This window comes from Chiloscyllium punctatum, chromosome 37 (assembly GCF_047496795.1).
Source record: "Chiloscyllium punctatum isolate Juve2018m chromosome 37, sChiPun1.3, whole genome shotgun sequence".
In the NCBI taxonomy this organism is placed as follows: domain Eukaryota; kingdom Metazoa; phylum Chordata; class Chondrichthyes; order Orectolobiformes; family Hemiscylliidae; genus Chiloscyllium; species Chiloscyllium punctatum.
In genome coordinates, this window is record NC_092775.1 from 47,283,707 (window position 1) to 47,309,918 (window position 26,212).

The following is a 26,212-nucleotide window of genomic DNA, read 5'->3' on the forward strand; positions in this document are numbered from 1 at the left end:
CTCTCAAGCAGCTAAGTATGAATAGTACCTGCAGTTGATATGCTTCCAGTCGCATCCGTTTTGCAGCTTTCCTGCTTTCGCTCTCACATGCAGCAGCCAGAATATTTTCTGCCATAGCTGAGGTCAAATGAGGAGGGGTGGGTCGTGACTACAGAGAAGAAAAGGATAGACAAGTTGAATATTGTACAACGAATCACTCAAGGCTAAATGACTATGGATCAATACAGACCTGGTCAATCACAAGTGCTGCTGTGAAGGATACTCTCTGTACTCAAGATAATGGCTCCTTTAATCAGGCCACTAAAGGAATCCTGTTCAATTGCTCAACAACATAAACAGATCTCACATGCGCTTTCCTCAGGAATCATGTGCTTGCTTTCAGTGACCAAAACAAGACGCATTTAACTACAGAGGAACCAACTTGTGATCTTGGAAATTAAATGTAGCTCCTTTTATTCATATCTAAACTGAGATATTCTCTGAAACATCACTGACTGTTCTAGAATCTAGATTATGTACTGTAGTATGGGAAGGTAAAAGGTACTGATGAAGGGCCAAATTGCCAGATAAAGTATTTGTCAGGACTTGCTTGCCGATGTTAATAATGACAAATTTTCAAAACTTGTGACCTCAAAATAAATTTGTAACAGGCTACTGATCAGACCTGGATTTCTTTGGTGAGGTAAAATCACCATATAAATTATCTTGGTGAGTCATGTCATTTATTGAGAGAGATAGAGCATGAACTGGAAAGTCAAAGTCCGGAAATTACACTGAGCGATGATATTGTGTGAATCCTAAACATATTATGAATCAGATCTCCTTCACTGTTACTTTAACAGACAAATATAGAACTGTTGTAAATTGAGTAACACTGTTATAGACTCTCTTGGTAATTTCCAGGCACAATAGTTTTTCTTGATATGTTGCCAGTTTTGTCAATACAGATAGTCTGTCAAATTATTTCTCACCAGAGCACCCTGGGATATACAAGAACCATTGACTACGCTTCTTCACTAATCAAGAATCCATGGAAAATCTCTTTTTTCACAAAGTGGTTAATAATTTTCTAAATGGACAAACCCTGTACCTGTATTCCATTGTTCTTACTCAAAACACATAAAAAAAAGAGCAGGAGCACAGGCCGTACGACCTGTCGAACCTACTCCATCAAACAGTTATCATGGATGATCTCCACTTCCTTGACTCTCCTACCAGGGGAATTAATTTCCTAAAGCATAGGAGATCAACAAGATTTCTCTGAAACATGTTGAACAAAAGAGTAGGTAAACAAGGAAGTAGTGATAAGATGAATTTTGTAAGCCTGATGATTGTGGGGATAAAAGACAGTGGTGGGTAAACATATGTACATGCTCTACTACAAAATACTAATGTGGGGAATCCCATCAATAAATTATCAGCTGCAAAATTTAAACTTTTGATTAGATTGTCTTAGAGGATTAGGAGTCCAGCAGACATCAAACAGAAGATCTTTCTTCACAAAAAGCAAGGAAATCTGAAGCGTGGGTCAATATGGATGTTCCATGTTCTATATCTGTAACACGAGAAAATGAGGATTCCCTTCATCCTCACTCACAACAGATCTCATTCATCATTAGACTGGACTGGACACCAGTTAAGCAATGCCTCACCTTTGCAATACGGTACTCATCTTTGTTTTTACATTCCTCAATGGCATTGCACTTTCCTTTATTACTTCCTCCAGTCTCACAACTGTTAAGGATATCAGTACTCCTCTAATTCTGGCTTCTTGAACATCCCAATCTTAATCATTCCATTTTTGGTGGTTGTGCCTTCACATGCCTGAGTCTTAAACTCAAGAATTCCCTTCCCAAACCTCTCCATTTCTGTTATTGTCTTTCCTCCTTTAAAACCTAATTCTTTGACTAAGCTTTTGGACACCTTCCCTGATATCTTCGTATTTGACTCAGCATCAAATTTTATTTAATTATACACTGTGATATTCTTTGGGATGGCTTAGTACATTAAAGATACTACATAAACACAAGTTGCTGGTGTTGCACTTATTCACTCAACAAAAGAATATTATACATTGGATGCAGTCAGAAAAAAGGTAATCATAAATTGTAAGTAATCCTACAGACTGTGGTGCCAATATTACAAGCCATACTTCTTTTCTAATATAAAGACCTTATATTTTACTTTTAAGATGTTTGTTCTCATTTTTCTTAACAGGTACTGAACCAATTCTAGTCAAGACAAATGAGTCACTCCTAGCCCTCTGTTTTAATCAATAATTGGATGCACATAATCTCCTCAGTCTCAAATTAAACTCCCACTCAAGCACATGTGCCTTGGCTCAGTGGTACCACTCTCACCTTTGCGTAAGGAGAATGTGAATTTATTCCATATTCCAAGACATTCATGCATAATCACTGTTATAGTTTTGACACAATAACACATTGGTAGAGGTGCTGACTTTTGAATGAAATGTGAAACTGAAATAAAATTTGATTTCTGTAGTAGGTTCAGAAAGATGCTATGGCACTATTTTAAGAACAACAGTAGAGATATCTTGGTCCATATTCCTCAACAACACTAAAGCTTAAATATGGGACATTGTTGTGTGTAGACTGGTCACTATTATCCCTACGTGCAAAAGTTACTATAGAACATAGAACATAGAACAATACAGCACAGAACAGGCCCTTCGGCCCACGATGTTGTGCCGAACTTCTATCCTAGATTAAGCACCCATCCATATTTCACAAGCTATATTTCACAAGCACTTCACTGAGGTAACGAAAATACAACATCACATTTTTTTCCTTATATTTCTTCTTCTCTGTTAAAAATGGATCCTATAACCTTAGTTTAATCATTTCGCTCTCTTCAACAACTCAATTCCTTAGAGCGCTCAGTGTTTTAAAAAAAAAAGAATACTGCTTTCAAATCTGTGGATAATTCTCAACCTTGTGAACAGAATAAAACCACAACCTAATATTTGAAAGGCAATATCTTTTAGTCCTGAAACTTTTTTTTTGTCCTTTATCTTTATCTTCTAGCATATCAGTACAACTGCACTCCTATGAACATTGCTACTTTACTCCTCAAAAGACATCCACATACCATCTTCCACCTTTTCCAACCCTGTTTTCTCACTGCACACTATCCTACTTGAATTTGTTTTTCCTCAGGACCTGATGGTAACTTCCTAACACCATCTCCTTTTTCCACCTGCTAAATTATCATATGGGTAAAGCTTAAGTTTGGTATCAATAAATAACTGCTTTCTGATTTAAATTACTCCTTTATTGGGAAGGAGAAAAAAATGCATTTATATGACACACTATTGTAACCGTAGGACATCACAAAACTCTTCACAGCCTCAAACTCAAAGGAAAACTCAGTGTGCCACTTCTAATTCCTATATAGCTAGCTGCATAATGCAGGACTCGGCCATTTGATCGCTTGAGGCTATTCTGCCATTTGATAAGATCATAGTTGATATGACTGTGTTCTTTATTTTCTTATCTACTTGCTGATGCCCTTAATCAGTTATTTATTTGTTTTTAAATCACTCCACAAGTTTTCTGCTTGGAATGTCTTCTTCACTACTGCTTTCTACAGTTTTCAAAGACATGTGGGCTGTATTTGAATCTCAATATAGACTCTAGTAATTTCCTGACAACAGATAGTAGCTGAATTCCTTCATAATTTCCTGGTTTCCCTCTCTAAGTTTCTTAAATTAGAGGGTGGCATACACAATTTTTCAATCAAAAGGAATAGTTCCTGAAACAAGAGAATTTTGGAAGATTATAGTGTTTCCAACTACTTTCTTAAAACACAACACAGCAGAAACCATCTGGTCCTGGGGAGTTAGCACTCTATTGTGCCATTATTTTCTTTTTACAATACTTTTGCTTAAAATAATTTTGGTGAGTCCCTTCACCTGATTCAATATTTGCTTACTTAGGATATGTGTGTCACTATGAGATGTCAAGCATGCTCAACATATCTATCCTTTCCTGATTTTCACTGACAGTATCAGCAATTTTCAAAGGGACCAATGATATTTCATATCAGCCTCTTTTTTCCTAACAATTGCAAAGAATATTTGTGTTGGTTTTGATATCATTTGCAAGTTTATTTCCATACCGAAATACTTTCCATCACTGAATCCCATATTACCAAAATTCTGGGGATTACATTAGACAGAAATTGTACTCGGGCAGCAATATAAATACTGTGGCAATGAGAGAAAGTCAGAAGGCAGGAATTCTACAGGGAGTAAGTGACCTCCTAACTTCCCAAAGCCTGTCCATCATCTACAAGGCACAAGTGAGAAGTAATGGAATAATCTCCACTTGCCTGGAATGATCCAATAATACTCAGCAAGCTCTACACCACCAAGAATGAAGAAGCCTGCTTGATTGGTGCCTTACCTACCAGCTTCAACTTTTACTCCCTTCCTCACAAATGCGCAATGGCAGCATGTGTACCATCTACAAGATGCAGTACAGTGATTCACCAAGGCTCCTTCAATAACATCTTCCAGTCCATCACCCTCACCAACCAGGACAAAAGCAGCAGACGCATGGGAAACATCTGCAAGCTCCCCTCCAAAGTACACACAATCCTGACTTGGAACTATGTCACTGTTCATTCACTGTTGTTGAGTCAAGATCCTGGAACTTCCCTCCAAATAGTGCCATTGGTGTCCCTACACCCCTACAGCAGTTTAAGAAGGCAGGTCGCACCATCTTCGCCAGGGAAATAAGGAATGGGCGATAAACGTAGAAAATTGGAGCAGGAGTAGGCTATTCATTACGATCATGGCTGATCACCTAACTCAAATCTCCTGTTCCCAAATCTCCTGTTCCCAAATCTCCTCCACATCCTTTGATCCCTTTAACCTTCACATATTATATCTAACGCCTCCATGAAAACAGACAATATTTTGGCCTCAATTGTTTTCTGTAGCAGAGAATTCCACAGGCTCAACACTTACTGGGTGAAGAAATTTCTCCTCAAATCAGTCTTAAACGGTTTACCCCATATCCTTAGAGGTGACCCCTGGTTCTAGATTCCCTGGTCATCAGGAACATCTTTCCTGCATCTATAAGACTATAAGATATAGGAGCAGAAATTAAGCCATTCACCCCATTGAGTCTTATCCATATTCTCCTGCCTTCTCCTTTGTAACCCTTGATCCCCTTGATACTTAAGAACCTATCTATCTCAGTCTTAAATACACTCAATAACTTGTCCTCCACAGCCTTCTGTGGAAGTGAATTCCATAGATTCACCAATCTCTGCCTGAAGGAGTTTCTTCTTATCTCTGTTCTAAAAGATCTTCCCTTTACTCTAAGGCTGTGCCCTCTGGTCCCAGTCTCTCCTACCAATGGAAAGATCTTCCCAACATCCACTCTGTCCAGGTCATTCAGTATTCTGTACGTTTCAATTAGATCCCCCCCCCCCATCCTTCTAATGTCCATTGAGTACAGACTCAGACCCCTCAAATGTTCTTCATATGTTAAGCTTTTCATTCCTGGGACCATTCTCATGAACCTCTTTGAACACACTCCAGGGCTAGTACATCCTTCCTGAGATATGAGGCCCAAAACTGTACACAACACTTCAAAAGTGGACTGACCAAAGCCTTATTGAGTCTCAGAAGATGTCCCTGCTTTTATATTTAAGTCCTCTTAAAATAAATACCAACATTGCATTTGCCTTCCTAACTAACGACTCAACCTTGAGAGAATCCTGGACTAGAACTCCGAAGTCTCTTTGCACTTCAGACTTCTGAATTTTCTCCCCATTTAGAAAATAGTCCTCTATTCTTCCTACCAAAGTGCATGACCTCACACTTTCCCATATCGTACTCCATCTGCCATTTCTTTGCCCACTCCCTCTAACTTGTCTAAATTCTTCTGCAGCCTGCCCACCTCCTCAATGCTACTTATTTTTGTATCATTCGCAAACCTAGCCAGAATGCCCTCAGTTCCATCATCTAGATCATTAATGTGTAAAGTGAAAGGTTGTGATCCCAACAGAGTCCTGCAGAACACAACTTGTCACTAGCTGAGAAGGATCCTTTTATCCCCACTCTCAGCTTCCTGCAAGACAGCCAAGCTTTTATCAATGCTAGCACCTTGCCTCTGACACCATTGGCCTTGATCTTACTCAGTAACCTCCTGTATGGCACATTGTCAAAGGCTTTCTGGAAGTCCAGGTAGATAACATCCATTGTCTCTCCTTGGTCTAACCTGCTAGTTACTTCCTCAAATAATTCTAGCAGATTTGTCAGGAATGACCTTCCCTTGATGAAACCATGTTGACTTTGCCCTATTTTACCATACACTTCCAAGTATTCAGAATACTTCACAATGGATTCCAGGATCTTACCCACAACCAATTGGTCTGTAAATTTCTGTCTTCTGCCTCACTCCCTTTTTAAAGAAGGGTGTCACATAAGCAATTTTTCAGTCTTTATCAATAACTTCTCCACTATCTCTTCAGCTATCTCCCTTAGAATACTGGGGTGTAGTCCATCTGGTCAAGGTGATTTATCCACCTTCAGGCCATTCAGTTTTTCTAGCATCTTTCTACTATCTCTTCAGCGTCATTTTTCAGCCACCCAATGTTCACTTTTGCCTCTCTTTTGCCCTTTATATATCTAAAGAAACTCTTACAGTCTTCCTTTATATTATTGACTAGCTTAACCTCATATTTAATCTTCTCCCTCCTTATTTCTTTTTTTGATGGCCTTTGTTGGTTTCTGTAAGCTTCCTAAACCTCTGGTCTCCCACTGCCCTTTACCACATTATATGTTTTCTCTTCTGCTTTTATGCTCTCCCTGACTTCCATGGTTGCCTCATCGACCCTGTACCATGCTTCTTTTTCCTCAGGACGAATCTCAGCTGTGTCTCCTGAGTTAATCCCAGAAACTCCTGCCATTGCTGTTCCACTGTCTTTCCTGTGGGGCTGCTCTCCCAGTCAATTCGACCCAGCTCCTACCTCATGCTTCTGTAGTTGCCTTTATTCAGCTGAAATACTATTATCTTTGTTTCTATCCTGTTCCTCTCAAATTGCAGAGTAAATTCAACTATATTATGATCACTGCCTCCTAAGGGTTCCTTCACCTTAAGATCCTTATCAAGTCTGCCTTATTGCACAACACTACTTCCAGCATTGTCTGTTCCCTCATGGGCTCCACCACAAGTTGCTCCAAAAAGCTATCTTGTAGATATTCCATAAATTCCTTTTCTTGCAACCCACTACTACCCTGATTTTCCTAGTCCACCTGCATATCAAAATCCTCCACAATCACTGTAACATTGCCTTTCCTACACACCTTTCTATCTCCTGGTGTATCTTATGCCCCAGCTCCTGACTACTGCTTGGAGGCCTATACATAACTCCAACTATCGTTTCTTTTACCTTAGCGGTTCCTCAATTCTACCCACACTACCCTGTCTAGTCCTATAAATGCTGGCCTAACCAGTGATGCCAGCATCCCATGAACGAATCTTAAACAATTATTATGATTGCCATTAGACAAATGTTCTTGCACTGTTTGGCTGTTAGTTAATTACTAAAGCTAATATGACATGAACCTATGTTGGCTCTAGCATGAACTGTCGCAGAAAACTATTCTGGACGTCCTCAAGAAATTCACAATTTTTATGATGTGCTAGTTTGCTTATCCCAAACGATTTAAAAGTTAAAACTCCCGATCAAAATCAATCTGCTTTTAATATATGCTTCTCTATGCATTTGTATAAACTACATTTCACAGTTGTTATGGGTTGAGCCATACACAAATCAGCTTCTATTCCTTTATCTCACTTAAAAGGTCTCTACTGCTTGTTTACCTCATTATACACTTTCTTATCATTAGAGTGAAAGTATTTTTAATCATTAACGTCACTCCTCTTCCTCTACAATCTTACCTTTTTTTTCCTGTAGACCACACCAGGTATATTTGATTCTCATTCTCACTGTCTTGCAAACATATCTCGCAGCTGAGGCCATAAGTTTGGAAGAGCTAAGGAGTGCAAATCAAGTGGATCTTTAGATTTAATGTATTTTGCCTTCTGGTTTGCAGTCTGTATGGCTGTGTGAAGATATTTCTGTCTAATTGGTTAAAGTGCTTTTCTGCTGCTTCACCCGCTCACAGACACTGCAGATTGTGAGGATAGAACTAGGTCATATGTAGGATTAGTAGAAATCTCCACTAACATCCAAAACATTTCTGGGTAAATATGTGTGAAGTGAATGAAGAAAGGTGTTCTTTGAATCCCTAAAAGAAAATGTGGGTCGATTTCTAACACAGAGAAATGCCCATGCTTTTTTTTATATTGATGCCTCTTCAACTGATTTGGAGAGTAATATATCTGATTCAAATGCTGGTGTTTACACTGCTAAGTTATTTTCCTTTATTTTTCTGCAATATCATTTTTTTTAGTTTATTTTCATGACTTCTAAACTCAACTATTCTGACAGATTCCTTGTTGGTCTTCCACATTCTACCTTCCATTAGCTAAACGTCATCTAAAACGCTGCTGCCCAAGTCTTAACGCACAGCAAGTTCTATTCCCCTATCACCACTGTGCTCACTGACCTACATTTGTTCACAGTTAAGCAACATTTCAGTTTTACAATTCTTATTCTTGTGTCCAAATCCTTCCTTAGCCTTGTCCCTTTTACATCTGTAATCTCCTCCAACTACTCACCCTCTGAGAGATCTCCACTCTTTTAATTCTAGCCTCTTGTCCATTTCCAGTCATAAATGCTCCATCACTGTGATTTTGCCTTTGGTTGCTTCGGCTCCAAGCTTTCACATTCATTACTACACCTCTCCACCCCTCTACCATGCTTTTTTTCATTGAAAACACTTGTTAAAATCTTTGACGAAGCTTTTTGTCACCTAGCCTAATACCTCCTTATGTGTCATATATTGATTTATAATGCTCCTTTAGATGGTTAGTTTTATTTAAAAAACTACATAAGTATCAGTTGTTGCAGTTATCAATGGATGAGGCTGCTGGTGGGATAAAGGATCCAAGTTTAGCTGTGCCAAGGTCAAGATCCCCATTGGGAGATATCATTCCCCCGAAATCTAAATTTAAATGTCTAGAATAAAGTCTGCTTTGGTTGCACAGATTTATACACAAGAGGAAAGAAGACAAATATACCAACAAAGTTCCTTTGGATTTACTGCCAGTTCTTACAGTCCTTCATTTAAAATAAGCATCCCTGCCACGATGAAAATCTGTCCTTAAAGAATGTATCAATCTATGCTTTTGCCTCTGATTTTCAAGAAGTATTTTTTTCCTGCCATTTGCCTGAGCATACAATCATTAACTAACACCAACTGATCTAAGTGGTATCGTGTCAGGTAACTGGTGATCTAAACTACTGTGGATTGTGATATTAAATTGCTAATTTAAAACAGTATTTAATCTGTATTCTTATGGCTACTTGTTGAGGAACACCTTCCTAGATCAGCAGATGTTTGTAATTCCCTGGCCTTTCTGTTTGGGAGCCAGATCATTAAGGTCAGAAAAATGTCAGAAAACAACAGCTTTTATTCTTTTTTTAATACATACACTTCAGTGCTTTGAAGTATGATAGACATGCTTTAGACATAACAAAGCAGGCTACGTCTGTCATGCTCTCCTAGCCTCAACTGATAATCAACTTTGCAGCCAGGCTTCTATACCAACACAGCAGGGAAAAAAAGTTTAAAAAAACCATGATGTGGAGATGCTGGTGTTGTACTGGGGGGGACAAAGTTAAAAATCACACAACACCAGGTTACAGTCCAACAGGTTTATTTGGAAGCACTAGCTTTCAGAGCGCAGCTCCTTCTTCAGGACAACCACCTGGTGTGATAATCTGGTGGACTATAACCTGGTGTTGTGTGATTTTTAACTAAAAAAAAAGTGATGGTTCTAACTGGAGGGGGAGGGGGACAAGAGAACAATGAATCCACATTGCTCTGACACTACACTTATTGTTGATATTATGTTTGCTTCTCACATGTGTAACAGCAGGTTTCAATCCAAGGGAGTTTTGAAACTCACACCCACCAGCTACACAAGAATATTTCAGAGGGAACTCTGGGTGGGCCGCCTCGCGAAACGCAGCGTCTCACCTCAGAGGAAGAAAAACCAGATGTCCGTCTCACCCTCCAGCAAGCACGCTTCCTGTTGGTTGAAGAAGGAGCTGAACCAGCGACAGCAGTCATGAAGAAGTTGGAGGCTCCCTCTTCCCTGTCTTCCTGTCTGAAAGAGGAGGCATGTAGGCGAGACGCCTAAAGAAATAAAAAGGGAGGGCGAGGATAAATGGACAAATGCAGGTGCAATTACCCTTGTTTGAATTGCAAGCTGATTTTATCACAACACTACTCCTTTTACGCCTATGTTTGAAAATTTCTATTAAATGTGGCAAGGTTGACAAAATGTGAAAGAAGTTAATGAGAATGATTTGTTTCTACATTTGCAATCACTGGTTTTGTGACTTTATAGCATCATACTGATTTAATTAAAACAATTATCAGGCCTAACTGAAATGCTTTAGCTTTGCCTCATGGACCATTTTACATGCTTTTATACATGACCTACTAGTACTGCTGGCTCCATGAAAACTTGGCATCTTATGCTGCTGGCCATAGCTGCATTACTTTGTGGTTGCTATTGGTTACAGGAGATCTAGAGCACAAATGTGGCATTTACTCCAACATCAAAATTTGGATCAGAACAATTGCAATCTTACACTTCACTAACATAAGCATATTGGAGCTCTCCAGTGACAGGTTCAATACTTCTGTGAATAATTCAAGTCTGAGTGATGAGCAATCCAGTACACCTACTGATGGATAAATCATAACATTGTTCTTACTGTTTAGAGACTTGGAAGTGGCAGGAACCAAAGATCCTGTTTTCAAAGTTTTTTTTACCACAAACACATTTGTTTTCCAGAGCTGTACAACTAATAAAAATCAAAGGTAATTTGGGAATCATCTTCTGTTAATTTAATTGGTATCTGTTCCACAATGAGGCAGAACCAGAGTCTTTTTAAAACTCAAGATATTGGGGTTTGGAAATATTTGTTTGGTCTCAGAAACAATCAGGGAATAGTTATAGCACAGAGGGAGGCTATTTGGCATATTGTATATGTCCTAGCTACCTAACGATGGAGCAGCACTCTGAAAGCTCATACTTCCAAATAAACCTGTTGGACTATAACCTGATGTTGTGTAATTTTTTATTTTGCTGGAAAAGCACAGCAGGTCAGGCAGCATCCAAGGAGCAGGAGAATTGTCGTTTCGGGCATGAGCCCTTCTTCAGGAATCCTTCCTGAAGAAGGGCTCATGCCCGAAATGTCGATTCTCCTGCTCCTTGGATGCTGCCTGACCTGCTGCGCTTTTCCAGCAACACATTTTCAGCTCTGATCTCCAGGATCTGCAGTCCTCACTTTCTCCTAATTTTTTATTTTGTCCACCCCAGTCCAACACTGGGACCTGCACATCATAGCTCTCTTGAACCTGGTCCCATTCCGACCTTTTCCCCATTCTGCAACAGTTTTCTCTTCAGGTAATTACTCAATTCTCTTTTGAAAGCCTTGATTGATACTCTATGCACTATATTCTCAGGCAGTGTATTCCAGATTCTAATCAGACACTGTGTAAAAAAAGCGTTTCCTTATGAAACTGTTGCTTCTTGGTTCAGGATGTTTCTGTCACTGGAAAGGTTTCTCTCCATCCAACCTGTCCAGACCTGTCATAATTTTGAGCATCTCTATCAAATCTCCTCAATCTTCCTTTACCCAAAGAAGAAAAGCTCCAGATTATCCAATCTTCCAGGTAACTGATGTTCTCAACCATTCTTCCTGAACCTTTTTGCACCTTCTTTACAGTCTTCCTAAAATATGGTGTCCAGAATTGGACATAGTACTTCAATTGAGGCTGAAAAGTATTTTGTGAAAGTTTATCATATTCAGTAACAATAATCATCGTCATAAAAAATAGAAACTTCCATTATCCATACTAAGCAGCAGTAACCCAAAGTCACCTGCATGAGATATGATGGATGAAATGATTATCTTAATATCAGGCAATACCTTTACAAAATTCAGTAGCAAACTTACCACTCAATACAAATTCTGCTAGTTAATCTTTTAAATAACTTACTAACGTTCTTTAAAATTTATTGCAATAACCTGATGACCCCATGTCTTGATTGAGATTGTTTGCTGTCTGATTAATTTCAAGTTCATCACATCAAGAAGCTGGCAAAAAGGGCTGTAGAAAATGGAAAAATGTTTCACTGAGGTGCGCATTGCTGTTTTTTAACTCGCATGAGGAAAGATAGTTATTGTTTTAAAACTCAGTGAAAGAGTTAATTGCTTTATACAGCATTATCTCACTTCATTTGATGTTTTAATTGTATTAAATTTTAGCTTAGAATAAAAAAGAAATGAACATTTCGTCGGGTAAAATTTAATAGTCAACAAATTTGAATGGCAGCCAAGATATCCAAATTTAGAAAAAAATGATTATAGGTCTAAATTTGATAAATTATGAACATTTTCAGTTCCAGAGTACAACACACCTTAGAGTATTGCATTCTGTGGCACTTGCAAATTACAAAGTGCATTTTTTTTAAAAGAATGCTTGTAATTCTGGGATCCTAGTTAAAGAGAAGTAAAAGTGAAAATAATATCAAAATTCAATTGTTAACTGTTTCTTAAGGATAAAACTGTACAAACTATTTTGAAACAAAGTTAAACTAACCTATGTCAATAATTGTTGTCTGATACTTGCTTCTCAGAAACTTTTCATGGTGCAGATACCTACTTAACTCATTTGTATCTGCAGTTGTCCGTTAAGAATCTCTCACTATGCAAGAGGAAAATGAGAACACACAGACTCACAGAACTGTACAGCATGAAAACAGACCCTTCAGTCTAACTCGTCCATGCCGACCAAATATCCTAAATTAATCGAGTTCCATTTGCCAGCATTTGGCCCATATCCCTCTAAACCCTTGCTATTCATATACCCATCCAGATGCCTTTTAAATGTTGTCATTGTACCAGCTTCCACCACTTCCTCTGGCAGCTCATTCCATACATACAGAGGGTGGTGTGTGAAGAAGTTGCCCCGGAGGTCCCTTTTAAATCTTTCCCCTCTCACCTTAAACCTATGCCTTCTATCCCCACCCCAGGGAAAATATCTTGGCTATTCACCTTATCTATGCCCCTCATGATTTTATAAACCTCTATAAAGTTACTCCTCAGCTTCTGAAACTCCAAGGAAAATAGTCCCAGCCGATTCAGCTTCTCCCTTTATCTCAAACCCTCCAACCATGGTAACATCCTTGTAAACCTTTTCTGAACCCATTCAAATTTTACTACATCCTTCCTTCAGCAGGGAGACCAGAATTGCATGCAGTATTCCAAATGTGGCCGAACCAATGTCCTGCACAGCCACAACATGACCTCCCAACTCCTATACTCAATGCATTGACCAATAAAAGTAAGCATTAGTAACAAACATTGGGAGCTGATCTCATATCACCAGGTTCAGTATAATCCTGGTTACCATTGCTCCATGATGTACATGGTCATTTGATGATAACATACAGTTCGATTTAGCAGAAAAAACTAACTTGTTGCATTTGTACAAAGTAAATGGATGGTTTTAATTTGATTCCAAAACCCTAACCTCAACACTTCCATCAAAACTGACTATCTTTCAATAAACTAAACCTCTACACGTATTTGAGAGTCTATGCAACTTTTTCCAAGTGTAGAGCAGTTAGCTGGGTTCATTCATCAAGTATCACATCAGTCTGGCCACATAACTGCATTGCAATCAAAAAACAGAAAAGATAGTCTATTAGTTTCTACATTTGGGCTAAGGTAGGACATCTGTCATACCCCTACTTCAAATCACTATCCAATAACTGAATAGCAAACAAGCTTGGATGCCAATTAAGGGTGGCAAAGGGTTTGACAAAATATTATTTCCTTCACAGTCAAGGTGATGGTCATTAACCCAATACACTTGATCAGGATACCAGGTCAACTGGTATGGTCAACTGATTTGTGGCTCAGTAATACTTCTGTGCCTTCACAGTAAGATGAGAAAATGGGATGGGTGAGTGGCAGGGCATGGGTGGAGGACAGAAAAGATAAAGAAGTTTTGGGAAGTAACTATGCTGTCACATACTAAAATGTGGGAGAACTCTCAGTGAGAGTGGGATAACAGTGCCTCTAACGACAACGTGACAGCAGTTTGTAAAAATTAATCTGGGTGCACAAACAAGATCTTGAAGGATAAGACATTAATCAATGATCAAGTATATTGCCACTCACACGACCAAATATTTACAGTGGAAAGTAAGGACACAGACAGGAAAGCAGATAGTTTTAATCCACTGTCCAGCAGAGCTTTTAATCTTAGTGAACTTTAAAGTGCCAAATGGACAGAATTCTCCCACTGGCCACTGATCACTATCAAGAGTGGAAAGAGAGAAGACAACAAGCTCCACTCAGAATGGACCATGACTTGGTGTGCTGAAACTGACAGAGGGGGAAAACTGGTTGTAGGAGAGTTCCAAAAAAGAAAATGGGCAAGCTTCAAAGAAAACCATTACTAAATAAACTCAATATATAGCCACTTAATATGTCAACAACATCCACCAATCCCAATGATATGCATCTTCGACAACCCAATTACATCAGATAGTTTGTTAAAGCCTCTAATATAGACACGTTCCTAAAGAGCTTCATGGGTACAGAATTCATGTTCATGGTTGAGAACAAGTTTCAAAGCAAAAGAGATTCAGCCCAATGCGAACAGAAGAAAAGTAAAGTTCATACGAGAATGTGTTGTTGCTGGCGTCTTAGTGGAAATAATTGCAAATAATTTTTGTCCCAAGGCACATTCTGCCAGAACAGCAAACATCACACTTGCCAATATCAGGGAATCCACGCCCTACAAGGTGGCTCCATGAGCAATCCAACAGCTTCAATTTGTACAACATGATCAACACATGGCATAGTACTTAGTTATATAGGTCACAATTCTTTAACAGTGCCTTCTGTTAATAGTTCTTACGAGCTGGATTACTTTCAATAGCACTCTACCTTTTAAATAACTCAATTCACACTAGACTCCCAATTTACTATTTTCTGCCCAAATTCCAATACCCGATGACCTTTCTTTTTGGCATTCCCAATGAAGTCATGATCGGTTATTGTGAAGATATTAGCAGTTGCATTTAACCTAGATTTTAATCAGAGGATTAGACTACATTGTTTCAAAAAGTGTTGGTACTAGGACAACTGGAGCTTTCAAGACTGAGATTAATACATTTTTGTTAGCCATGGGTGTTAACGGATAGAGCTAAGCCAGCTAAATGAAGTTAATATACCATTTGAAAAAGCTGAATAACAAAGAATGCTTGAAGGACTGGATGACCTACTTTTGGCTTGTTCCTTTTTCCTATGACTTGAGTTTGGGAGTGGTGAGACTGTACCAAAAGAAGATTCTAACTGTTTATTCATTTTTAGATTCAGTTGCTCTAAAAGGTGAAGAAAACAATTTATCTTTTCCTAAAGAAAATAGTCACTCAAAAATAGCTCTGTAACAAATAGAGAATGCAGTGCTTGGATTTAAACCCCCACTTTGCACGAGATGATTTTTTTTGAAATAAAGATATTTTTAAAAAAAACTAGTAACATATTCATTAAAACCTTTTGCTTTCATTTATTTTGCAAAAAGAAACTGAATGAGAAATTCCCAGTTTTATGAGAGGGAATTGAACATGTAGTATACACATAACATGGACAATACACAATTAATAAAATACCAAATATTAGAACCCAAGTAATCAAAAACAATTTGGATTATGTCTTAGTTACAAACTGATATACTTGTAGAATGAGATTTCTAAATCAGTAGTTCAAAAACCCACATAATCCCATGTAATTAAAATGCATCTTATGTTGACAATGTAAACTAGTGATGAGATCAGGGAGAAGATAGTGGGAAAACAGGGAATGCAGAACTCCAAGACAACCATTGCTGCTTTAGAATTTTCACCTGCAAAATATCAGCTCATGATGCCACATGGAGTTTCAACCCCCACTTTGGGATGCCCCACATAGGGTAGTTTTGAGATAATTCAGCATATGTTTCCATTAGTTTTATTGGATAGTGAGACTTCCATCTCTCAGTGGGAGAAAGTCCCACTTTTTGGAGCTGCTAGTCAATCTGATTGGCTGACAGCTCCAGCTGTTCTAGCAGCACCACAACTTGTTACTATGCACTGGTGGGATGTTCGGCAGGCCCATGGTCAGCAAATATCATCACTGCATATGAATCTGTTGGACAAGTTTAGGCATGAATTACTTAGATTCAAGACCTAAGCAATGAAATATTGACTCATTTGTACTGTCTATATATATAGCTGCAAATCATTATGATACCTCTGGCAGGGTTCCAAATTATTTATTTATAGGCTGCGGACTTTGGCCCCTGCCCACTCTATATTATGGGGGACAGCTCCAGGGTGGTGGGTAGGAGGTGGGTTAGTCATCCAACCTGTATTTCATACCCTCCACCAAAAATGATGTTTGGCAGGGACACATAATATCCAGTCCTACAAAATTCCACAACATGTTGCATTACTATACATAAACACACAATTCTTCAATTTCGTTCACCACTGAATCTATCAAAATTAGGTTTTAATTAGCGTTCTGATTACCTCACCTTTTTTAAAAAAATGCTCACCTTCACACTGACAGCAGTTTATTAAGTTTCATGTATAGTTACTCAACCAGGCCAAATAGTAAAACTTAAAACACAAAATGCATTTCTCAGTTTTTAAGGTGCACTGATATAACATAACGTTACAAATGCCACCCAGTCAGAACATAGCTTTATCAGGTTTTAGAATAAAGAACATTACAGCACAGTACAGGCCCTTCGGCCCTTGATGTTGCGCCGACTTGTGGAACCAATCTAAAGCCTATCTCTCCTAAACTATTCCATTTTCATCCATATGTTTATCCAATGACCATTTAAATGCCCCTAAAGTTGGCGAGTCTACTACAGTTGCGTGCAGGGCATTCCATACACCTACGACTCTCTGAGTAAAGAATCCACTTTTGACATCTGTCCTATATCTATCACCCTTCAATTTAAAGCTATGCCCCCTTGTGCTAGCCATCACCATCCAAGGAAAAAGGATCTCAGTGCCCATCCTATCTAACCCTCTGATTATCTTATATGTCTCAATTAAGTCACCTCTCAACCTTCTTCTCTCTAATGAAAGCAACCTCAAGTCCCTCAGCCTTTCCTCATTAGATATTCCATCCATACCAGGCATCATCCTAGTAAATTGCCTCTGAACTCTTTCCAAAGCTTCCACATCTTTTCTATAATGTGGTGACCAGAACAGTACGCAATACTCCAACTGCGGCTGCACTCGAAATTGTACAGCTGCAACATGACCTTGTGACTCCGAAACTCAATCCTTCTACCAATAAAAGCTAACACAGCGTATGCCTTCTTAACCACCCTATCAACCTGGGTGGCAACCTTCAGGGATCTATTTACACGAACACCAAGATCTCTCTGCTCACCTACATGGCCAAGAATCTTACTATTAGCCCAGTACTCTTTTCCTGTTGCTCCTTCCAAAGTGACTCATGTCACACTTTTCCACATTAAACTCCATTTGCCACCTCTCAGCTCAACTCTGCAGCTTATCTATATCCCTTTGTAACCTGCAACATCCTTCGCCACGTTCACAACTCCAGTGACCTTAGTGTCATCTGCAAATTTACTAACCCATCCTTCTATGCCCTCATCCAGGTCATTTATAAAAATGACAAACAGCAGTGGCCCTAAAACAGATCCTTGCGGTACACCACTAGAACTGAACTCAAAGATGAATATTTCCCATCAACTATCTTCAGTCAGCTAACTAATTTCTGATCCAATAGCTAAATCACCCTCAATCCTATGCCTCCGTATTTTGTGCAATAGCCTACCGTGGGGATCCTTATAAAACACCTTACTGAAATCCATATACACCACATCACCCACTTTACCCTCATCTACCTGTTGATCACCTTCTCAAAGAACTCAATAAGGTTTGTGAGGCATGACCTACCCTTCATAAAACAATGTTGACTATCCCTAATCAACTTATTCCTTTCTAGAGGATTATAGCCTTATCTCTTATAGCCTTTTCCAACACTTTACCCACAACCGAAGTGAGGCTCACTGGTTTATAATTACCAGAGTTGTCTCTACTCCTCTTCTTGAACAAGGGGACAACATCTGCTTTCCTCTAGTCTTCTGGCACTATTCCTGTAAACAATGATGGCATAAAGATCAAAGCCAAATGCTCTGCAATCTCCTCCCTGACTTATCATAGGATAAATCTCATCTGGCCTAGGGGGCTTATTTATTTTCACACTTTCCAGAATTGCTAATACCTCCTCCTTGTGAACCTCAATCCCGTTTAGTCTAGTAACCTGTGTCTCAGTATTCTCCTCGACAACATTGGTATTCGCACTGGAAAAAGACGATGAAAAATATTCATTTAGCACTTCCACTATCTCCTTGGACTCCATACACAACTTCCCACTACTATCCTTGATTGTCCCTAATCTTACTCTAGTCATTCTTTTATACCCGATATACCTATAGAAAGCTTTAGGGTTTTCCTTGATTCTATCTGCTAACCACTTCTCATAACTCCTCTTAGCTCTTCTTAACTCTCTCTTTAGGCCTTTTCTGGATAGCTGGTAACTCTCAAGAGCCCTAATTGAGCCTTCACGTCTCACCCTAACATAAGCCTTCTTCTTCCTCTTGACAAGAGATTCAATTTCCTTAGTAAACCATGGCTCCCATGCTCAACAACTTCCTCGCTGCCTGACAGGTACATACTTATCAAAGACACACAATAGCTGTTCCTTGAATAAGCTCCACATTTCAATTGTGTCCATCCCCTGCAGTTTCTTTCCCCATCCTATGCATCCTAAATCTTGCCAAATCACATCATAGTTGCCTTTTCCCCAGTTATAATCTTGCGCTGTGGTAAGAATACCTATGCCTTTTCTTTGCTAAAGTAAACATAACCAAATTGTAGTCACTATCACAAAAGTGCTCACCGACCTTCAAATCTAACACCTGGTCAGGTTCATTACCCAGTACCAAATCCAATGTGGCTTTGCCTCTTTCTGGCTTATCTACATACTGTGTCAGGAAACCCTCTTGCACACACTAGACAAAAACGGACCCATTTAAAGTACTCAAACTATAGTATTTCCAGTCAATATTTGGAAAGTTAAAGTCCTCCATAACACCTACACTGTTACTCTCGCTCCTATCCAGAATAATCTTTGCAATCTTTTCCTCTACATCTCTGGAACTATTTGGAGGCCTATAGAAAACTCCCAACAGGGTGACCTTTCCTGTCCTGTTTCTAACCTCGGCCCAGTAGACAAGTCCTTTCTGCCACCGTAATACTGTCCTTGACTAACAATGCCACAACTCCCCCCCTTTTACCATCTTCTCTGTTCTTACTGAAACATCTAAATCCCATAACCTGCAACAACCATTCCTGTCCCTGCTCTATCCATGTCTCTGAAATGGCCCCAACATTGAAGTTCCAGGTACCAACGCATGCTGCAACTTCACTCATCTTATTCTGGATGCTCCTGGCGTTGAAGCAGACACACACAAACCACCTTCCTGTTTGCTGGTGCACTCTTGCTACCTTGCAACCATATTTCTGACCTCATTACTCTGAACCTCCTGGAGACTGGAACTACAATTTATGTTCTCATCCCCCTGCCGAATTAGTTTAAACCCACCCAAAGAGCATTAGCAAACCTTCCCCCACGGATATTGGTACCCCTCTGGTTCAGGTGTAGACCATCCTGTTTGTAGAGGTCCCACCAGAATGAGCCCCAATTATCTAGGTAGCTGAAGCCCTCCTTCCTGCACCATTCCTATAGCCACGTGTTCAACTCCTCTCCTTATTCCTCGTGTAGCTAGCACATGGCAAGGGCAACAAACCAGAGATAATAACTCTGTTCTCTCTCCAAGCTTTCACTCTAGCTCCTTGTGTTTCTGCCTTAATTCCCCTTCCCTTTTCCTAATTATGTCATTAGTGCTTATGTGGATCACAACTTGGGGCTGCTCCCCCATCTCCTCAAGAATCCCAAAAACATGATCAGAGACATCATCAACCCTGGCACTTGCGAGGGAACACACCAACCATGAGTCCCACAGAACTTCCTATCTGTCCCCCTAACTATGGATTCCCCAATGACTGATGCTCTGCTCCTCTCTCCCCTTCCTTTCTGAGCAACAGGGACAGACCCTGTGCCAGAGACCTGTACCCCATGGCTTACTGCTGGTAAGTCACCCACACCCCCAACAGTATCCAAAACTAGTTTTGATCCATACTAAATCAGCAATCCATTTTCCTGACCAAATCTGAATTTCAATGTACAACTGTTTTTGTTGGGATCTGTGCAAGCTGTGCAGGAGGACAGATAAAAGTTCCATTAACAATCGAATGAAAAATATACTATTAAGTGAGGGTAGCTCCTCTCTACTTTCACATTTTGTCTTTCATTTCACTAACTTCAAGAAATTGACAGTATGGTGCTTTCTGTGATACATGTCCTTTCATCCTGATTATTTGGTTTCTTATGATTACTAGCATCAAAGTTCAACAAATCAGAAGTTGTATTCCACCACTGCATGAATGGAACACTCTGCCACAGTGATATGATGATTTCCAATTCATAACTGTACTCACACAGAGTATTCTGGAGAAGATTTCCATTTTTGCCTTAAGATATCCTGTGCAATGGATCATTTTCAAACTCTTGAGTATAGAGAGGGAACCTACTGCTACCTCCCTGCCAATGCTGCGTTGCAACAAATGCTTGGTCTGTGAGCAAGAAAGTGAGAAAAAAATTCTCTGGCTACAGCTCTTGTTCTAGTAAGCAAAGTCTGGCAGGGAAGGAACAAACACTTGCACGCATAGATCTTGGGGCAATATTCCATTCAGGCCGTGATGCTGTAATTGCTACATGATCTGTAAGGACCACACTACCTTCAGGCAGATGTCCTTGGACTTTGCAATTTAAAATAGCAGTCAGCAGGTTTGGGGGTGATATCCTGTCACTTAATTTTAACTTCATTTCCTAACTTTATTCCTGACAGATACTGGAATTTTGGAAGGAGGTTTAAGTTACCCCAAATTACCAAGCCATTCAAAATTAGCATTCCTTATAACTACTGTAGTTACCTTTAATAATTGTTATGCTCATCAATGGACAATTTTCTATTTCATAAAGAACTTCTTTCGTGGAATGCTTTATATTTGCTGGGCTGACCAAATGTAAAGTATTGCGACATGCAAGCTTTAGCAATAACACTCATTTTCAAATGAACATTGAAAACAATGATCTCTAGATACAGTGTGTATGATCTGGGCATACTGAAGAGACTTTAAGCTTATTGTTATTTAAAGCCAGAACTCTCTTCCCAGACAATTTCTGGCACTCTGTCACATGATATTAGTTAACTATCACAACTGGAACTGCAGTTAATCTAGTCATGGCAATGTTAGCTGACTTCAAAGCATCTTTGACAAACAATGAGAAAAAAATGTATCAGCTTGAGGTACAAGGATGTATTTTAAATACACACTCGAAAAATGATTACAAATCTTTAAAATTAATCTAGTTGACCAAGTGCTTCCTTATTGAATAAGCACGTTGGAAAATAGAAACATACGGTTTTGATATCACTCTAGTTTGTAAATGACATAACCGGACACGCTGAAATCTTGCTTTAGCATGAAGACTTCTCACCAGTTCAATGCCATTTTTTTTCATTCGCCTGCAGGACTTGAGGTAAGTGCGAATGCGCTTTCGGGCTCGCTCCTGAAATTCAGGGAACTGTCGGCTGCATGACTCAATGATAGCTTGAATCTTTTCTTTGGGCTGTTTTGAAATGGGAACCATTCGGTCAAGATTTTCATCAACAAACAGCCTCACAAACATCTGTTGGCAAAAGAAAATATTTTACAAAGTCACAAATATCTTCAATATTATTAAAACCATTTTATATGTATGATAGAACAAGCAGGCAGGGTGAGGAAATTCTACAATAACAACATTCTAAATCAACTGAAGAAGGTATTTCAGAAATCCTGACCAGAACTAATATTGGGTTGTAGCAGCTATGGAGGTGAAACTTTCACTGTGTATTAGTGGCAAAACATAAAATAATATACCTGCTTCAAATCCTTCTACTAGTATTCTTTTGGAGTCATGAATCCAATCATCTTTATCCAAAAGGAATGCACATTAACATCCTTTTTTAAACTTCTCAATCCACCAGTTTAGCCCCTAGTTTCAACATGCCTTGTGATATTTTACTGCACCTTATAAATATAAGCTGCCTCTCTTGTTATTCTATCTCATTGCTACCTTTGCTTAATTTCAAAATGCAGAAGCCATGTACACTAAGACTGGACAAATCCATCTCCATTTAGTTGGGATGCTATGACCTGATTCAATATCTGTCAGGGTCCCAAGCTGGAAGGATTTAATGCCTCTCAGCGATTACAGCCACAGACTCTTCATTCCATGCAGCATTTCTGGAAGTGATTACGACTGCTGAGACCATAATCATACATTCACCTCCCCCACTGTTGAGGAACTATGGGGGGTCGTGGATTCAAAGAAGAGTTGGGGCAGCCTTGCCACTGGGGGCAGGGGGGTCACCAATCACCATTGGGCACAGGGTGTCAAGATTGCTAGGAGTCACCTTCTCCCAAACCTAGCACCATGTTGTGTGGGCACCTCCACTCATTTCCACATACCTCCCCTCTGCCTGTTCACCCACTTTCAGAGTGAGTGGGTGGAAGTAGTCAAGTGAATCCATATAGCTTCATGTGAAACTAGGAATTTCATTTTTTCACAATATGAAGCTTATTGAAGAAAAATATATTTATTTATACGTTCCGTTTTGTTTTACAACACCTTGTTGTTTCCATCAGTAATAGAGAATTTTCTGTTTATCTTCTTCTAAAGTGGACAAGTTACTTGTAGACTATGGTGCTAACAAGGTAAAAACAATGAATGCAGATGTTGAAAACCAAATACTGGATTAGTGGTGCTGGAAGAGCACAGAAGTTCAGGCAGCATCCAACGAGCAGCGAAATCGACGTTTCGGGCAAAAGCCCTTCATCAGGAATAAAGGCAGTGAGCCTGAAGCGTGGAGAGATAAGCTAGAGGAGGGTGGGGGTGGGGAGAAAGTAGCATAGAGTACAATGGGTGAGTGGGGGAGGAGATGAAGGTGATAGGTCAAGGAGGAGAGGGTGGAGTGGATAGGTGGAAAAGAAGATAGGCAGATCGGACAAGTCCGGACAAGTCAAGGAGACAGTTACTGAGCTGGAAGTTTGAAACTAGGATGAGGTGGGGGAAGGGGAAATGAGGAAGCTGTTGAAGTCCACATTGATGCCCTGGGGTTGAAGTGTTCGGAGGCGGAAGATGAGGCGTTCTTCCTCCAGGCATCTGGTGATGAGGGAGCGGCGGTGAAGGAGGCCTAGGACCTCCATGTCCTCGGCAGAGTGGGAGGGGGAGTTGAAATGTTGGGCCACGGGGCGGTTTGGTTGATTGGTGCGGGTGTCTCGGAGATGTTCCCTAAAGCGCTCTGCTAGGAGGCGCCCAGTCTCCCCAATGTAGAGGAGACCACATCGGGAGCAACGGATACAATAAATGATATTAGTGGATGTACAGGTGAAACTTTGATGGATGTGGAAGGCTCCTTTAGGGCCTTGGATAGAGGTGAGGGAGGAGGTGTGGGCACAGGTTTTACAGTTCCTGCGGTGGCAGGGGAAAGTGCCAGAATGGGAGGGTGGGTCGTAGGGGGTGTGGACCTGACCAGGTAGTCACGGAGGTAACTATCTTTGCGGAAGGCGAAAAGGGGTGGGGAGGGAAATATATCCCTGGTTGTGGGGTCTTTTTAGAGGTGGCGGAAATGTCGGTGGATGATTTGGTTGATGTGAAGGTTTGTAGGGTGGAAGGTGAGCACCAGGGGCGTTCTGTCCTTGTTACGGTTGGAGGGGTGGGGTCTGAGGGCGGAGGTGCGGGATGTGGACGAGATGCGTTGGAGGGCATCTTTAACCACGTGGGAAGGGAAATTGTGGTCTCTAAAGAAGGAGGCCATCTGGTGTGTTCGATGGTGGAACTGGTCCTCCTGGGAGCAGATACGGCGGAGGCAGGGAAATTGGGAGTACGGGATGGCATTTTTGCAAGAGATAGGGTGGGAAGAGGTGTAATCCAGGTAGCTATGGGAGTCGGTGGGTTTGTAAAAAATGTCAGTGTCAAGTCGGTCGTCACTAATGGAGATGGAGAGGTCCAGGAAGGGGAGCGAGGTGTCAGAGATGGTCCAGGTAAATTTAAGGTCAGGGTTGAATGTGTTGGTGAAGATGATGAATTGCTCAACCTCCTCGCGGGAGCATGAGGTGGCGCCAATGCAGTCATCAATGAAGCGGAGGAAGAGGTGGGGAGTGGTGCCGGTGTAATTACGGAAAATCAACTGTTCTACATAGCCAACAAAGAGACAGGCATAGCTGGGGCCCATACGTGTGCCCATGGCTACGCCTTTGGTCTGGAGGAAGTGGGAGGATTCAAAGGAGAAATTGTTAAGGGTGAGGACCAGTTCGGCCAAACGAATGAGAGTGTCAGTGGAAGGGTACTGTTGGGGACGTCTGGAGAGGAAAAAACGGAGGGCTTGGAGGCCCTGATCATGGCGAATGGAGGTGTAGAGGGATTGGATATCCATAGTGAAGATAAAGCGTTGGGGGTCGGGGAAACGGAAGTCTTGGAGGAGGTGGAGGGCGTGGGTGGTGTCTCGAACGTATGTGGGGAGTTCCTGGACTAGGGGAGATAGGACAGTGTCAAGGTAGGTATAGATGAGTTTAGTGGGGCAGGAGCATGCTGAGACAATGGGTCGGCCAGGGTGGTCAGGCTTGTGGATCTTGGGAAGGAGGGAGAACCAGGCAGTGCGGGGTTCCTGGACTATGAGGTTGGAAGCTGTGGGTGGGAGATCTCCTGAGGTGATGAGGTTCTGTATGGTCTGGGAGATGATGGTTTGGTGATGGGGTGGGGTCATGGTCGAGGGAGCAGATGATGCCAACTGATAGTAGAAATTGCACAGTAATCAATTTAGTTGCTTTCTTGCAAAGTTTTAAATGGAAATCCTTTGCTAAAAGTGGAGAAATGTAATCATTAAATTGCAATTAAAAGTTATGTGGAAGGGAAGTACAAAGGCATGCAAATGACAAACAAGTTATAAAAAATATACTTGACTCATTGACACTAGTTCTCAGGATGAAAGGAAACAGAAACATGCATTGCAGCTAACTGAACCAAAGTTGAGACACAGTGGAACATGACCAGGACTTCGACCTTATTTCCGCCTTCATTGTTTTTTTGAGGATTAGGGAACAGCAATGTTCAGATTAAGTCAGCTCCAAACAATGAGGAGCTTTATATCATTGTTGGCTCATTGAGGATCCAACCCCAGTAATCTTTCGCAACGGAGATGGACTCTTTCTTATGTGGAGTTGGTCTGATTCTCAACAAGTTGCTTGAGTCAGCTATGAGCTTAGTGAAATGATGCTATTTGAAGTGGCGATGAAGAGGTTGAGCATTTAAAAGGGCTCTTGACCCATTATACAAAAAATAATTGCTGAGAATGTGTTATCCTGTCCCAGGTTCCATATCCTGCACTGATATTTGAAACGTGCGATATTTTAACCTTCTCCAACTTTTGTCCTAAAACATTTATGTGCAAACTGCAGCTGCAACAATGGTTCCTGAAGCAAGTCACTACTTGGCCCACTTTTTGACTGGCCTTCTGGATCCTTGTACCCTTCTTGTCTCATTGGACAGTAGACCCATCTATAGATAACTAGCTTCTCAATTTAGTGAAAAATGTCTACTGTCTGTTTCAAGTTGCGGGTGGGTTTGTGATTCAAAATCCAATCTACCTCACAATTCCTGCCTCCAAAAAGCCAATCCAGCCTTTAAAATTAGTTTCAAATATGACAAATTATTCTTAAACTATTAATAATGTAAAATAATTACTTGAAAG

General features: G+C 40.3%; 1 protein-coding gene across 5 annotated transcripts in view; it reads right to left on the reverse strand.

The window, feature by feature from the left end:
* nol4lb (nucleolar protein 4-like b) overlaps window positions 1-26,212 on the reverse strand; it is a 366,154-nt gene that overhangs the window by 33,657 nt on the left and 306,285 nt on the right. For 3 of the 5 annotated variants that reach the window (XM_072556790.1, XM_072556793.1, XM_072556796.1), the window contains 3 exons: window positions 21,916-22,107; window positions 10,148-10,306; window positions 29-148 (listed from right to left, as the gene is read on the reverse strand). In XM_072556790.1, the coding sequence (XP_072412891.1) occupies window positions 29-148; window positions 10,148-10,306; window positions 21,916-22,107 (471 nt within the window). The remainder of the gene's footprint in view (window positions 1-28; window positions 149-10,147; window positions 10,307-21,915; window positions 22,108-26,212) is intronic. The other 2 variants (XM_072556794.1, XM_072556795.1) reach the window with 1 other exon arrangement.